The sequence below is a fragment of the Macrobrachium nipponense genome, chromosome 18 (assembly GCF_015104395.2).
Source record: "Macrobrachium nipponense isolate FS-2020 chromosome 18, ASM1510439v2, whole genome shotgun sequence".
Classification (NCBI taxonomy): domain Eukaryota; kingdom Metazoa; phylum Arthropoda; class Malacostraca; order Decapoda; family Palaemonidae; genus Macrobrachium; species Macrobrachium nipponense.
The window spans coordinates 72,843,154-72,858,163 of record NC_087211.1 but is presented as its reverse complement, the minus strand read 5'-3'; the positions used below and the strand labels follow the sequence as shown (position 1 = coordinate 72,858,163).

Here is a 15,010-nt window from a genome sequence, read left to right as displayed (position 1 = left end):
CTGTGCCATTCGACATGGTAATAGTAAACACATTCTTTAAGAAGAAAAGGGAACATCTAATAACATATAGGAGTGGGGGAAGATGCTCCCAGATAGACTACTTCCTGTTTAAAAGGATAAAGCTGGTGGAGGTCAAGAACTGTAAAGTTATTCCAGTCAACCATGTAGCCCCCCAACACAGACTGCTATGTATGGATTTGAAGCTAAAAAGGGAAAGAAAAACCAAAGCTAAAGGGATAAGGAAATTTAAATGGTACAGATTAGAGAAGGAGGGGGATAAGAAGAGAGAGTTTAAGAGAAGGGTTTTGGAGGATACTGATATACGGATTGAAGATGTTCAAGAATGGTGGGCACGAAATGCAGCAATAATAAGAAGGCATGGAAAGCAGTTGCTAGGAGAGACATCTGGTATCATATGGGAAGAAAAGGAGAGTTGGTGGTGGGATGAAGACATTGAGAAAGTAGTAAAAGATAAGAAGGAGGCAAAGAAAAGATGGGAAGAGTCACAGTCAGTGGAAGACAGAGATAGGTTCAGAGAGAAAAACAAGGCGGTGAAAAAGGTGGTAGCCCAAGCTAAAGCAAAGTCGTATGATGATGTGTATAATGAGCTGGGGACAAAGGAAGGATTAAAGAAGATGATCAAGCTATCAAAGGCTAGAAATAAGAGCACCAAAGATATTACACATATCAAACAAATAAAAGATCAAGATGGTGTAGTACTTAGAAAGGAGGAAGACATTGTGAAGAGATGGAAAGAATATTTCGAACATTTGTTAAATGAAGAAAATAATAGACTAATAAGAGAGGATGGGCAAGTGAACATTGGCATGGTAATGAGGTTTTCTAGGCAAGAGGTACTAAATGCACTGAAGAAGATGAAGAATGGGAAGGCAGCTGGACCAGACATGATTCCTGTGGAGGCATGGAAAGTATTAGGAGATGAAGGAGTGGATACACTGTATGATCGTATGATAAAGATCCTTGAACAGGAAAAGATACCAAATGAGTGGCACGGGAGTATATTGATCCCAATTTTTAAAGGGAAAGGCAATGTCCAAGAGTGTGGTAATTATAGGGGCATTAAATTGATGTCCCACACTTTGAAGATACTGGAAAGGATGATAGATGCTAGACTGAGAGAAGAAGTACAAATAGGTAAAGAGCAGGTGGGATTTATGAAGGGAAGGGGAACAACAGATGGTATATTTTGTCTGAGGCAACTAATGGAGAAATTCGGGGAAAGGCAAAGGGACCTACATATGGTATTCATTGACCTTGAAAAGGCTTATGACCGAGTCCCGAGACAAGAGGTATGGATGAATTTGAGGGAGAAGATGGTGCCAGAGAAGTACGTGCGATGGATGCAAGAGATGTACTGGAATGTATTTACCAGAGTGAGGAGCAGTGTTGGGGAGACAGAGGGTTTTGAGGTGAGAGTAGGATTACACCAGGGGTCGGCTCTGAACCCATTCATCTTTAACATAGTGATGGATGTTATAATAGAGGAAGTAAGGGAGGCAGTACCATGGAACATATTGTATGCGGATGATATTGTTCTGTGCACAGAGAGCAGGGAAGATCTGGAAATAAAATTGGAAAGATGGAGACAAGTACTGGAGGACAGAGGAATGAGAATAAGTAGATCTAAGACAGAATATATGTGTACCACCACTGAGGGGGATGATAGAGAAAGTATTCAGCTTGGTGGAGAGCAAATAAAGAGAGTTGATAAGTTTAAGTATTTGGGATCCTTTTTTAGCGCTGGAGGAAGTATGGAAGAAGAAGTAAAACATCAGGTACAGGCAGGCTGGAACAAATAAAGAGCGGCCTCTGGAGTTCTTTGTGACAAAAGAGTGCCGCTTAGGTTAAAAGGAAAATTTCACAAGACGGTGGTAAGAACAGCAATGCTGTATGGTACAGAAACAGCAAGCATGAGAAAAACAGAACAGGAGAAGATGGATGTGGCAGAAATGAGAATGCTTAGGTGGATGTCTGGGGTGACACGAGAGGATAGGATCAGAAATGACTACATAAGGGGGTCGGCTAAGGTGGTGGAAGTATCAAAGAAAGTACAGGAGGGGAGGCTGAGATGGTATGGACACCTGTTGAGGAGAGATGAGGACCACGCTGGGAGACATACTATGGGGATGGAGGTTCAAGGAAGAAGAAGAAGAAGAGGGAGACCAAGAAAGAGATGGAAGGACTGTGTGAGAGGAGACTTACATGAGAAGGGAGTTGATGAGGCAGAAGCGCAGGATAGAAATAGATGGAAACGGCTCATCCAAAACGGCGACCCCATATAAAAATGGGAACCAGCTGGGAAGAAGAAGAGTGCGCCCATCAGCGCTAGTGTTGTATGTGGCTCTCCAGGCTGTATCAGTTTCCATTTCTGGTACTTCTCACCCTCAGGAATGAGTTAGTGTTACATATTATTGCAGGTTTGTTGGAGCACCAAGTGCTGATTACTGATTTACCTCATGAGTGCCCAGTGACACCCAGGACGTAATTTATCTTCTATTGTGGCTCCAGTAAGTGTAGTTTCTGCACGTATTTCGATTCCGGATCCCTCAATAGTGCATGCTCACCCCTCGGTGCCACAGCCATTGGTGCATGAGCCTCCTGAGGTGCAGGAGTGCCCAGTAGTGCTGATTCTCCCTTGTCCACCTGACCTTCCAGTGATTCCAGTTCTCTCACCTCCACCATTTCTGCCCACCATTTCTGCCTGCGGCTCCTCGTATTTTGTCTATTCCTTTGGTCATTGTGGCCGTGCCTCGTGTGTCTCCTGTGTCTCCTGCTGAAGAAGGAGGGCTTGCTACAGAAGATTCCAAACCACCAACAGGTTATGGAGCTCTTCTGTGAGTTTTCTTGAAAGGGGACCTCAACTTTTTCAAGACAGCTACTCCTGTCTCACCTGCTACAACTCTTCAGACTCTTTTGATATTCTTCAATTAGTACTTCCTATTTCAGCCAAGAAAGGTGAGGTTGGAAGTTTGGTAAGAGAACACAAGGGAAGGCCACCTTCGCTTTCCCTCCTCCTTTGACTAAGAGAAGACGCTCACTCGCATTATGATACTGGGGAGTCTCTTTCTTTGGGTGTTTCTGCCTCCGCCCAAGGGGACTTCTCAGGATTTATTGAATCTTCTCAAAGATTGGCGTTCACAGTGACGAAAGTAATGGTTTCTTCATCCAAGATTGACCACCTCATTCGAAATCTGTTTAAGATTTTTGAAATTGTTATCTTCATGGCCTGGTCTATTGGTGCCATTGGGAAGAAAAGTCAGGAGGCTTCTTCTACAATTTCTCCATCTTTGTCTTCTGACCTCTTAGTAGTTCTTTCTTGTTTGGACAGAGGAACTAGCAACAGTTCCCACTAGATAGCTTCCATTACCAATGTGCTTCCTTAGAAAGCGTGAACTGAGGCGATCCTTCACGGCTGAAGGAGTTACTTCAATTGAGAAATTGGCTTTCCTTTTCTCACCACTAGTTCATAGCTACCTCTTCCCTCAGGATAATACCATTAATGGGATCGCCTCTGATTTACAGAAGAGGTCAACCCAGGATTTGCTCTTGCAGTCTTCCAAGCATTTATTCACTATGGCAAATAACTTTTCCTAAGTCTGTCCATTGCTATCATCACCTCAAGTTGATGATCACGAGTGTTATCGCCCCCTCCCACTAGTTCCAAGAAGACCAGGCAAAGAACAGTCATCTTCCTCTCTTTCCCTCTTCTTTCTGTGTTACACCAGGATGGACGAGGGAATAAGAGGAACTCTACAGAGTCTACTCTCCAGGGTTTGGATGCGAAAGCCTATGTTCCTGGTTCAATCTTAGGATCTCACCGGACATATGTTCATCTGTTCAGGTTGGATATCACCAAGAAGTTTGAAGAACAACCAGTTTGGATTGAACTAGTCTTCAGTGTCCTGTTATCGCCACAGAAGTCTCCCTTTGGGATAGCTTCACCTTCTCTCTCTTCATTAAAGAATGGAAGAGGTCTGCTTCCAGTCCTTATTCTTTTTCTTTCGAACTGAAGAAGAATTAGGCTGGTGCTAAATCAACAAGAGCCTACAAATATTCTCGTATATTCTCATGATATGCGTCTGTTATCAGCTGCACTGTCCTAGTAATAGGCACATAGCTGTAAGTTAGTTCTTCTGGTGTGTGACCTAGATGAATAGTACCTTCTCTTAATTAACCTGAAACTCAGGACAGACTTTTTGTACCTTCCAAGAGTTTCTGGTTTTGATTTTGAGACGACTAGTGGTATTGTTTGGCAACAACACCACAGGGTTGGCATTATCACCAAACTAGAGAGTTTCTTTCCCTCTTGCCTCTGTTTACATGCAGGTGCTAGAGTGTATCTGTAGTGCATGCCGTAGCTCTATAAGCTGAACACATTCCAAGTTGGAATGTACTACAGAGTCGACTTAGGGGCAGAGTACTGCCTTCTCATTGAGATTTTGTTTGTCTTAGTTTTGTTTCTCCACTGTCGAGGGGTAATTCCTAGTTCGATTCTCTGCCCAGCCATCACAGACTTAAGTCTTTGGTTGGCTCTGGATTCAGGGGCGTTCCCCCTCCAAAGCTTTCTAGGGGGGGCCTCCAAATCAGAGATAGGAAAAAATCTACATGTATATATATTTAAAAAATATATATAAATAAGGTTGAAGTGCAGAGAGGGATTAATTTAAGATAGTTGTTTTTAAGAAGTTCGGAACAATATAAATAATACATAACATATAATAGTTACCCGTTAAAAACATTAAGACAAAGCAGTTTACTTCAAGAGCTGAGACATCTAATCACTTTATTCACAAATTAATTAATGACCTGATAGGTCTTGAGAATAGATGAAGGTTTCTCTTGACTGTAATTCTAATTACTTTTTAAATGATAAGAAACTGTCTACCATAGTACAGTTTTATAAGGATATACACATAGATGAAATCTTTCTAAATGCCCAAATTTCTGTAGCAAAGAGTCACTTTCTAACTAAGAATGAAAAGCCTAAGGATTGGTTGGAATTGTATGATGAACTCAAACCATTAGAATGTGCCTACTCAGAAATTCTTAAAATTGTTAAAATTCTCATCATCCCTCCAGTAACTACTGACAGCAATGAACGGCTGTTTTCAGTGCTTAATTTAGTGAAAACGTATGTACAAGCTGCCATGAAAAATGAGCGCTTGAATAACTTGCTTCTCATGGCCTCAGAAAAGTAGCTGGTTAAAAATCTTACCTATGACATACTGGTTAATAATTTCGCAAAAGTAAGATCAAGGAGGTGTCCCCTAATGCAGTAGATAATGTTTGAAATGCATGGAGCATATGTTTATTTTGAAGTTTCCTTAGATGAACCTTGTTCAAGTTGTGTAGCATTTTATCTCTACACATTTTCTCAAGCTTAAGATCTTCCTGTTCACATAAACTTTTCTTGTTTTCCTGAATGACCCTTGTGTAGGTAGTGGGCTATATTTAATGCAACATGTTAAATTGCAGATATTCTAGGATCAATACTATAGTTTATACCTTAACTGGATTTGTGGAGACATTTCCACTACCTTTTCATCTTCATCTATTATCTCAAAATTTGATGTACAGCATTTTTTAAAGAATAAAAATTCTTCAAATTTTCTTTACAAGTGGCTTCAAATTGCTCGCCAACCCCCCCTTTCAGGAGAGGGGGCCTCAAACAAACCTTTGCTCACTAGGAAAAAAATGATGCCCCTGCCTGGATTCTTGCCTATGGTTCCTGTTTTGTGCTCCACATTTGCCACTGCAGGAATCATCAGACAGAGATATCTCATTAGACTCATTATGTATGATCTTTCTGTTTACCCCATGGTATAACAGAAGTCTGAAAGTCTGCTGCTTCGTTTCAATTGACCCATAGACCTCTGCGGGGTTTCAAAATTATTTTTCAGACAAACACAGCGGTGTTTTTGAATTCTACATACATTTTTATAAATTGTTTGTCATCTGTATACATTTTTATTATTCTTAAAGTGTTTACTGCTATTTGTTCACCCCAAATTGTAGTGAATGTTAGAATGCCCTGATAGCTCTGCTTCCAGAGTTAAGAGTAGAGTTCCTCCCTGATCCAACCTTCACAGTGACAAGAAGTGGTTCGTCAGGCTGTACATCCCTGTGTTACACAGGGGACCATCCATAACCTAGGAAGTTATGGCAAGAACCCTTTTCTTTTGTATAAACGTGTTGTCTTCCATTTCATTTGGACTTTGTTTGAAAAAAGTTAACTATATCTTAGTTTGATCCAATTGGCTACTTGGCAACAGGACCAACAGCTTATTGTGGGATCCGAACAGACCACTGAGCTGATTAACAGCTCTCCTAAGGCTGGCCAAGCTATGTAACTACTGTAAGTTACTTAATTAAAACTGAAATTTTTATAATGAAATAGTTTTAATTATACTTGCCCAGTAGTTACATGATCGGAGCCCTCCCTCCTCCCCTCTAATGGGCATAAGTGTAAACAGAATGAGTTAGTCTGCTGTTCCTATCCTCTCACTAGGGGGACAAGGCTGGTGTCACTTACACTACTGGGATCGCTACTGCGAAATTTGAATCAAAACTGCTGGGAATAAATGAAACTGGATAGCTATATAACTACTGGGTAAATATAATTAAAACTGTTTTATTATATAAATATAAGAATGTCATTTTTAAGAGAGAGAGAGTTCATAATCTCTTAACAGTTAACAAGTACCATGATCAGGAATACAAAAAGTGGTGTTACAATGTCTTCCCGTCATCCCAGTGCCTGATGCCTGTGAAATGGATGTCACCTGAATATCTGAAGGACGAAATCCGGTCAATCCAAAGTGACGTCTGGGCTTATGGGGTCCTTTTGTGGGAGATCTTCAGCCTTGGGGAGTCACCTTATCAGGGTTTCTTCCTTGATGAAACATTCGTGGAGAAGATCGAGAAGGGCTACAGACTTCCATGTCCCAAATACTCACCTGAAAAGGTGTAAGTTGCCAGTTGAAGCAAATACAGTACTTACTGAGAAGTCTCCATAAATACAGAATGGATTTTTATATGTTCGTGTGCAAAAATCTTTTTTTCTTTAAACATCGTCTCAGTTGATTGCTAGTGTCCATAAGCCTACACAAGACCTCTTATTCTCTTCAACACCTTACCACACATACAGGCCACATTTTATCCCTAATCTAAACCAACTATCATTCTTTTTACATACGTTTACTATCTAGGTGGGTGCATATTCAAGGTTTCATTTAAATTGCACATACACCCACATGTGTGTGCATGTGTGTATGTTAATATAACTAACAATTGAATGGGAGAATAATCAACCTTCAAGTGGTTTGAGCTTGCACCCAAGATGCTTTGTTTGTTTGGTTGTTTGTTTGTATGGGGCTTTTACTTTGCATGGAACCAGTGGTTATTCAGCAACGGGACCAACGGCTTTACGTGACTTCCGAACCACGTCGCGAGTGAGGTTCTATCACCAGAAATACACATCTCTCACTCCTCAATGGAATGGCCGAGAATCGACCCCGCGACCACCAAGGTGGGATGCCAACACCATACCAATCACGCCACTGAGGCGCTCCAAGATACTCTGAGCTACAAGCACTTGGTTTTATTAAACAGCTGAAAGCTGACAGTATTACATGTATGTGTATATGTATGTATATATATTATATATATATATATATATATAGATATACAATATATATATATTCAATATATATATATATATATATTATCTATATATATATCATATATAATATATATATATATATATATATACATATATATATATATATATATAAATATATATATATCCACACCATATATATATACTCTATGTATATATATCTAATATATATATATATATATATATATATTATATATATATAATATGTATTATATATAATATATATATATATATATATATATATAATATATATATATATATATATATATATATATATATATATATATATTATATATATATATATATATATATATATTATATATATAGATATATATATATATATATATATAGAGAGAGAGAGAGACGAGAGAGAGGAGAGAGAGAGAGAGAAAAGAGAGAGAGAGAGAGTACATCTCAGGTTACCGACATTGCGACATTTCAAATTATGTAGAATTTGTCATGTTTCATTTTCAAATTATAAAGACAGAGAACAATAAAATTAACATTAAAAGTGTTTAAAAAATACAAATACAAGACATATACTTTATAAATGATGATTAAAATTAGTTATATATATATATATACATATATATATATATATATATATATATATATATATATAAACAACTAATTTTAATTTCATCATTTATAAGTAGTATGCCGTCCCTCAGTTTTAGGATGGATAAGGATGTAGTCCACTATCACTATATATATATCGTATATATATATATATATATATATATATATATATATATATATATATATATATATATATAAATAGATATATATATATATATATATATATATCTATATATATAATATCGTAATTATATATATATATATATTATATATATATATATATACGTGTGTGTGTGTATATATATATATATATATATATATATATATATATATAAATATATATATATATATATATATATATATATATATTATAATGGTGAAAGTTTAGTTGAAACCATTATTATATTTAGGACTTGAAACATCCTTTAACCATGATTTAATGTGTGCTTTGCATGTTTCTGACATTTGTTTTTTTAGCAAATGACCTGACCTAAACCTAAGTTAAGGTGCCAGGTCCTTATCCTGGTGCATGATTTGAGCTTGAAATCATTCTGTAAACTCATCTTAATCTGAATGATAGCTGAATTGAGATGATAGTTTCCTGTATTTCAATCACTTTTTCCCCCCCAACTCAAATACCAAATTTTTTCCACTGTGGTCCCTCAGTTTTAGGATAAAAGAATGTAGTCCACTATCACTATATATATAATATATATATATATATATATATATATATATATATATACATATAGTATATAATATATATATATATATATATATATATATATGTATGTATGTATGTATATATTATATATATAGTGATAGTGGACTACATCCTTATATCTTAAAACTGAGGGACCACAGTGGAAAAATTTGGTATTTGAGTTGGGGGGGAAAAGTGATTGAAATACAGGAACTATCATCTCAATTCAGCTATCATTCAGATTAAGATGAGTTTACAGAATGATTTCAAGCTCAAATCATGCACCAGGATAAGGACCTGGCACCTTAACTTAGGTTTAGGTCAGGTCATTTGCTAAAAAAACAAATGTCAGAAATATGCAAAGTACACATTAAATCATGGTTAAAGGATGTTTCAAGTCCAAAATATAATAATGGTTTCAACTAAAATTTCACCATTATTATATAAAAACAAGTCACAGTAGCATATATATTATTCTTTTAATTACATGGTAAAGGTAATTATTCATTTCTCCAGAAAGAAATAAAATACATATTATAATAGCTACGCCTCAAATGTGAAGGTTTCTCATTTTTATTATCAAAAGTAAACTCTTCATTTGTGGGGACACTAACCTTAACATTCCGGAAAGATTTGTGAACTCTGCTAGCTACTGGACTAACATTTTTACCACTTAATACATTTCTCACTTCTGTCGTCACTCCACGTTACCATGCAACGTTCATAAAAAAAGACTGAACTCCTTGTTATCATTCTTATTCTACATCTGCATGTCACTTCTGTAAAGGGTAGCTAATCAAGCTATCTATTTGTACATTTGAATCCTGGCTTCCATGCAAACTTCTCTTCCAAATCTTTTGCATTCACTGAGGTATGTTCCTTTTGTCACCTATTCTTTTATCCCACTCTTCTCTCAACTTCATTCATCATACTAACTCACAAATGTCTGGGAACAGTAAAAGGTATTTTTATTTATTTTACCATCTCCCTGCTTTCCAGTAACCCTGATTACCAAACCATGGTTATGTATATTTACTGTCAACCTTTTGTAAAGCACCTTCAACCACTTATTAGGTTGTGTCTTTGTGCTTGATATATGCATCAATCAAATAGGAAATTATATTGATTATTCACTTACTCTCAGGTACAAAATGATGCTTGACTGCTGGCAAATAGAGCCAATGGATCGGCCTCCATTTTCAGATTTGGTGAAGAGGATGATTCGTCTGCTAAGTTCCAGAGAAAGAGAGGTAAATAAATTTATGTACATTCTGTAGGTGAATATCAGAATCTCTAACAAAATATTCATCAAAGAAGATTTGAATGTCCTGTTGTGGAAAAAGAGGATAGCAAATATCTTACAAAAAGATTAAGGTTAACTACCCGGCGTAAAAGTATATGCAGACATGAACAGCATAACCAAAAATAGTGACATGAAGGGTATGAGTAATTAGATGAGAATATTTTGTGGAGGTACTTGACATTCCTAGCACAAAGCAGTATATTGTATATTACTCTTTTCAAAATCTTGAGACTTTTTGTAACAAGAGAAAAGTCATTCAAGTTAATAGTGGGAACTTTTACATTCAATTCTGACCCAAGTTTATACCTTCATACTGGCCCCTAGTCCAGATAAAAGTTTAGGGGTGAGACCCTTGTATTATCAACAACTGTTTCTAAAACATGCACCATCCTTAACAGTCTGGGTATTTGACAGTGGTTCATCCTGAGGCATGGAATCCAATAGGGTAAGAGCCTGCTTTGTAGTATATATACTTGTATATGTAATGTAGCCTCAATCTTTGTTGATCCCCAGGCAAGCCCTTATTATAAATAATCTCGGGTCATTTCTTGACTTGGAAAGAGTCCTTTCAACCTAAAATTGATTCCTTTTTTTCTGATGGAACGTTCATCCTAGTGTATAACACTTTGCTGTCTTGTGATGTTTAGTCATTGTTGACCATTTTTACCCAATCATCTTTTACCTTTTATAATAAAATAAAAGGGGTTTATCTGTTTATAAACAGCATTCAGCCAGGCACTTGATAACATCCAGCAGTACATATATTATTTGTTATATAGACCTTTATAGCATACATAGATTGTAATTCAGTATCTCTGATGGAATTCTTGGTAAAATGTGTGCAGTAGAGAGGTATCAGTTTAGAAGTAATCATATATGTATATTCTTTCTTTTTCCAAGTACTTTGAAAGCATGAACCAGCCATACGACGAGCAAATAATGAGCACCTTCCTGGCATCCCTCATCACACCAAACTATGTCAATTTGACGAGCACCCAGAAGAGAAACCCAGCAGTAGATCTAGACCCTGAGGTCTTAAGTGTGACTTACACTCATGTGTCTGCTCCTCAGACATGCTCACCTATGACAAAGCGTACCAACTTGAGCATCGCAAGCATTAGCCTCAGCAGTGACTCTAACGGAGAAGATGACGAGAGAGGAGATGGTTATCTGTGCATGAATCCAGTTAACAAGGGGAATGTGGCGCCAAACTGAAAAATTCTCTTGCCAGTTGTGCCAGAAGTCTTGATATCCCTGCCAAGGATAAGGTTTGCGTCAGTTTCCAGACAGGTTTTTCCAGCTTTTATTAGAAATGTCTTTTTATTGAGCTTTTGTAAACCCACCGAACTTCACAGGTAAATTTCCAGATAATTCTACTTACAGAGGTTATTAAAGGATGTCCTATGAATTGAAGGAACTTAACTGTATACTAAGGAAAGAAGTCCTTAATTTTCTGTTAGCAAACATTGGACATTATGTATGAGGTTATAGAGGTAGCTCTTTGCTTAACATAGTTTTTGTCAATCTTGTCTTGCAAAGATATCTACTACCTCTTGGAGAACTATTGTTCTGAGATTCAATGTGTTTTCCATCGTTCACATTTACAGTAGACAAGAGTTCCTCTTTATAGAAAACAAGCAAAATCTTATAAGTAGAAAAGGTCTCTATCTTTCTTTTAGAGGAAAATTATTGATTGTTCACTCTACTAACTTTCAAATACATATTGCAAAATCCCTCCATGCATATATGAAAGTCAGAGTATCATATGTTGGAGAAGAGCTTGGTGAGTTTGCTGTAAGCTGTGTGGTCAAGCAGGTTTATGTGGTAGTACCAGCCATCTTTAATGTTTATTATTCCTGCATGTGCTCTGATACATATGAAAAGTGAGGTTGTAGCCTTTTGCGATTGAGAATGAGTGTGTGATTATTTTATATCAAAAGTTTCATGGCAAGGCAAAAGTCGCTGATTTCCTAAATAGAAATTTGCCTTGTCCTCATGATATTGTAGTATGCCATATCATGGTATATCATAATTTTTCACAAGATGCAAAATTTTTGGCCTTATTCTCACTTTGACTAAAGTATTGCCAGACAGAAAGTTGCAGACCAAAAAATGCATTTTCACCTGAGTGGTGAGTTGATTAGATTATAAATTATGGTATATTTTGCAGTTTAGTTTGGATGAAGAAATGTAAACGATAAATAATAGTGTTGTAACAGGAGTTTACCCTTGACTGAATAGAGATGGGTCTTCTTGTTATCCTGTTATCCTGTTTTTGTTATGATACTGATATCCTGCTGTACCAGCGGTTTTACCTTTTCATTTTTCAAACAAAATACCTTCTGGCGAAATTCACACATAAAATATATCACAATTTTTTTTAAAGTAAATTGTATTTTTCCTAACTATAAAAACCTGAGGTCCTTTACATTAGGAATTACTTTACGACAAAGCTGGGACACGGCCATTAAAACTCTAAAACAAGGTAGTTAGGCAGTATAACTACCATCCAGTAGGCAGGGAGACCTGTCTTCCCGGATGTAAACACTACTTTGCCTTTCAGCCCAGGTTTCAGATTATGTGTGACATGAGGTGGGCATTAATGTAAAGTACGCCAGGTTTGTATAATTAAGAAAAATACAATTTACTTTAAAAAATTGTGATTTGTTCCCACACATTATACAAACCCTCTGTCCTTTACATTAGGAAGACTCACTTACTGGTGGGAGGAATGTGAGTGAGTCTCTAGAACTGACTGGAGTTCAGCACAACTGGGGTATTCCTCCTGGTCGAAAGAGCAAGATGAAGAGTTAGACTTCTGGGCCTTTTTGAAATGAGTGAGGAATCTTAACTCATCTGAAAAAAGGCTGGAAAGAATATTAAGAGTCTGAGGCATTCATGCAAAGATCCGAGAAGAGTTTACCTTATTGCCAGTCTCCTTCCTCCCCTTGCTAGTGGAAGGAGCAGGATTGCTTCTATGCTTCTGATAACAAAAATAGAAAGGAAACTCAATGTATAGGCTTACTGCATCAAAAGCCCAACCAGCAAGTGTAATTTTGAGTCTTATCCTCAATCCGAAGGGGGAGAGGCCAGTCACCCTCGCATCCTTCTCACCTCTAGAACTGCACACCATAGGCGAGATGTAACTTGTCCTATTGAAGGAGTGGGACAAGTTCGCTCAGACACAGCCGAGCACTCAATTCGGCTGAGCTGAATCAAGTGAGCTGTCCAGATCACAACAATGCAACTCTGAGTGGTAATCGTCAGCTAAAGATTAATGCTTCCTCCCTCATGCATTCCTTCGACACCAAAGGGACTATTCATCTGCTGCCCTAAGTGCTTGGACCTTAAGGTCCGAGACACAAGGATGGAACCTGACCACACACTTAAGAAAGTGTTAACTGGCAGTGTCAACACAGCTAAGTGTCTCGGCAATTATCATTTTCTCACACGAGACTGGAGAGAGAACTCCCCTGTACTAGTAGACTTCTCTCACCCCCTGAGCACTTGTGATTCCAAAGAATTCGAGCGTTCAGCAAGTGTCAGAATTACCAAGTAATTCAAGCGCTCGGCAAGAATGCCAAATCCCATAAGGATAGTCATCAGGAGCGCATCTCTTGCCCTTCAAGCACTCATGATTCTAAGAATGCAAGCGCTTGGCCAGGCTCCTGAATTTCGTAAGATCAATCATCAGGATTCTCTAGTCTCACCTGAGTACTCTGAAATCACAAGAAACCAAGCGCTCAGCAAGCACCTGAAATTCCAAGGAATTCAAGCTCGTGTTGAGACTCCTGAATCTCGTAAGAACAATCATTGGGAGTGCCTTGTTTCGCCCAAGTGCTCGGAGTTACAAGAAACCAAGCACTCGGCAAGCACCTGAAATTCCAAGGAATTCAAGCGCTCAGCAAGACTACCGAATTTTGTAAGAACAATCATCAGGAGTCTCCTGTCTTGCCCGAATTCTTGGAATTACAAGAACCTAAGTACTCGGCAAGTGAGACTACTGAAGCTCTCAAGACAATCATCGGGAGTAGTCCTCTCTTGACATCCGAAGAAGTCGAGGGAGAACAGACACAGAACCATTCTTAGATGCAGGCAGCTAACAATTGGATCAAGAGTGTGATTCAACAAAACATGCACTCGAAGCTCCCAACACGCAAGACCCCTTAGGAGAATGCAGGAAGAACCACAGAAAGAACACTGCCTCCTTGGAGAGAGGTATTCCCTTAGAAGATCTGTAGGACTTTCAAAGGCAACCTCTATCTCATTTCTCCAGTTGTTCGAATTCTCAGAATCAGGACACCAGGTGGGAACCTGCCAAGCACTGGCAATTACTCAGCGAGTGCTAGAAGTAGTATTATTAAGGGGAGACAAGACACGTGAATGTCTCTCCCTTTCTCTCACCCTTTGCCTGAACTGGGATAGAGAGAGTACTCTCTGTCAACAGCTCAGGATGCTCGGGATTCATTAGAAACGAGCACTTGAAAAGACTTGTGAACCAGAGCCCAACACAGAACCAGTTTTAAGGCGGAACCTCTAGAACTGATGATGGGAATTCAAACCATAGCTTGCGCTACCACAGCTCCTGAAACACAAGGGGGTATGTGAATCAGTTTCCAAACCTGAAGATTTGGCCATTTCCTCCTCAGGAGGAGGCAGTCCATTAAAAATCCTGTTGGAGGACTTCTCAAGGGGGAGGGACCTCCTGGAGCTTCAAAACAGGAAG

At 38.1% G+C, this 15,010-nt stretch overlaps 1 protein-coding gene across 1 annotated transcript in view; it reads left to right on the top strand.

The window, feature by feature from the left end:
- Positions 1-15,010, top strand: part of LOC135197159 (vascular endothelial growth factor receptor 1-like) — a 125,739-nt gene that overhangs the window by 108,941 nt on the left and 1,788 nt on the right. The window contains exons 19-21 of the mRNA XM_064224139.1: positions 6,776-6,987; positions 10,126-10,231; positions 11,185-15,010. The exon at positions 11,185-15,010 is cut by the window's right edge and continues 1,788 nt beyond it. Of these exons, the coding sequence (XP_064080209.1) occupies positions 6,776-6,987; positions 10,126-10,231; positions 11,185-11,499 (633 nt within the window). The 3' untranslated portion in view covers positions 11,500-15,010. The remainder of the gene's footprint in view (positions 1-6,775; positions 6,988-10,125; positions 10,232-11,184) is intronic.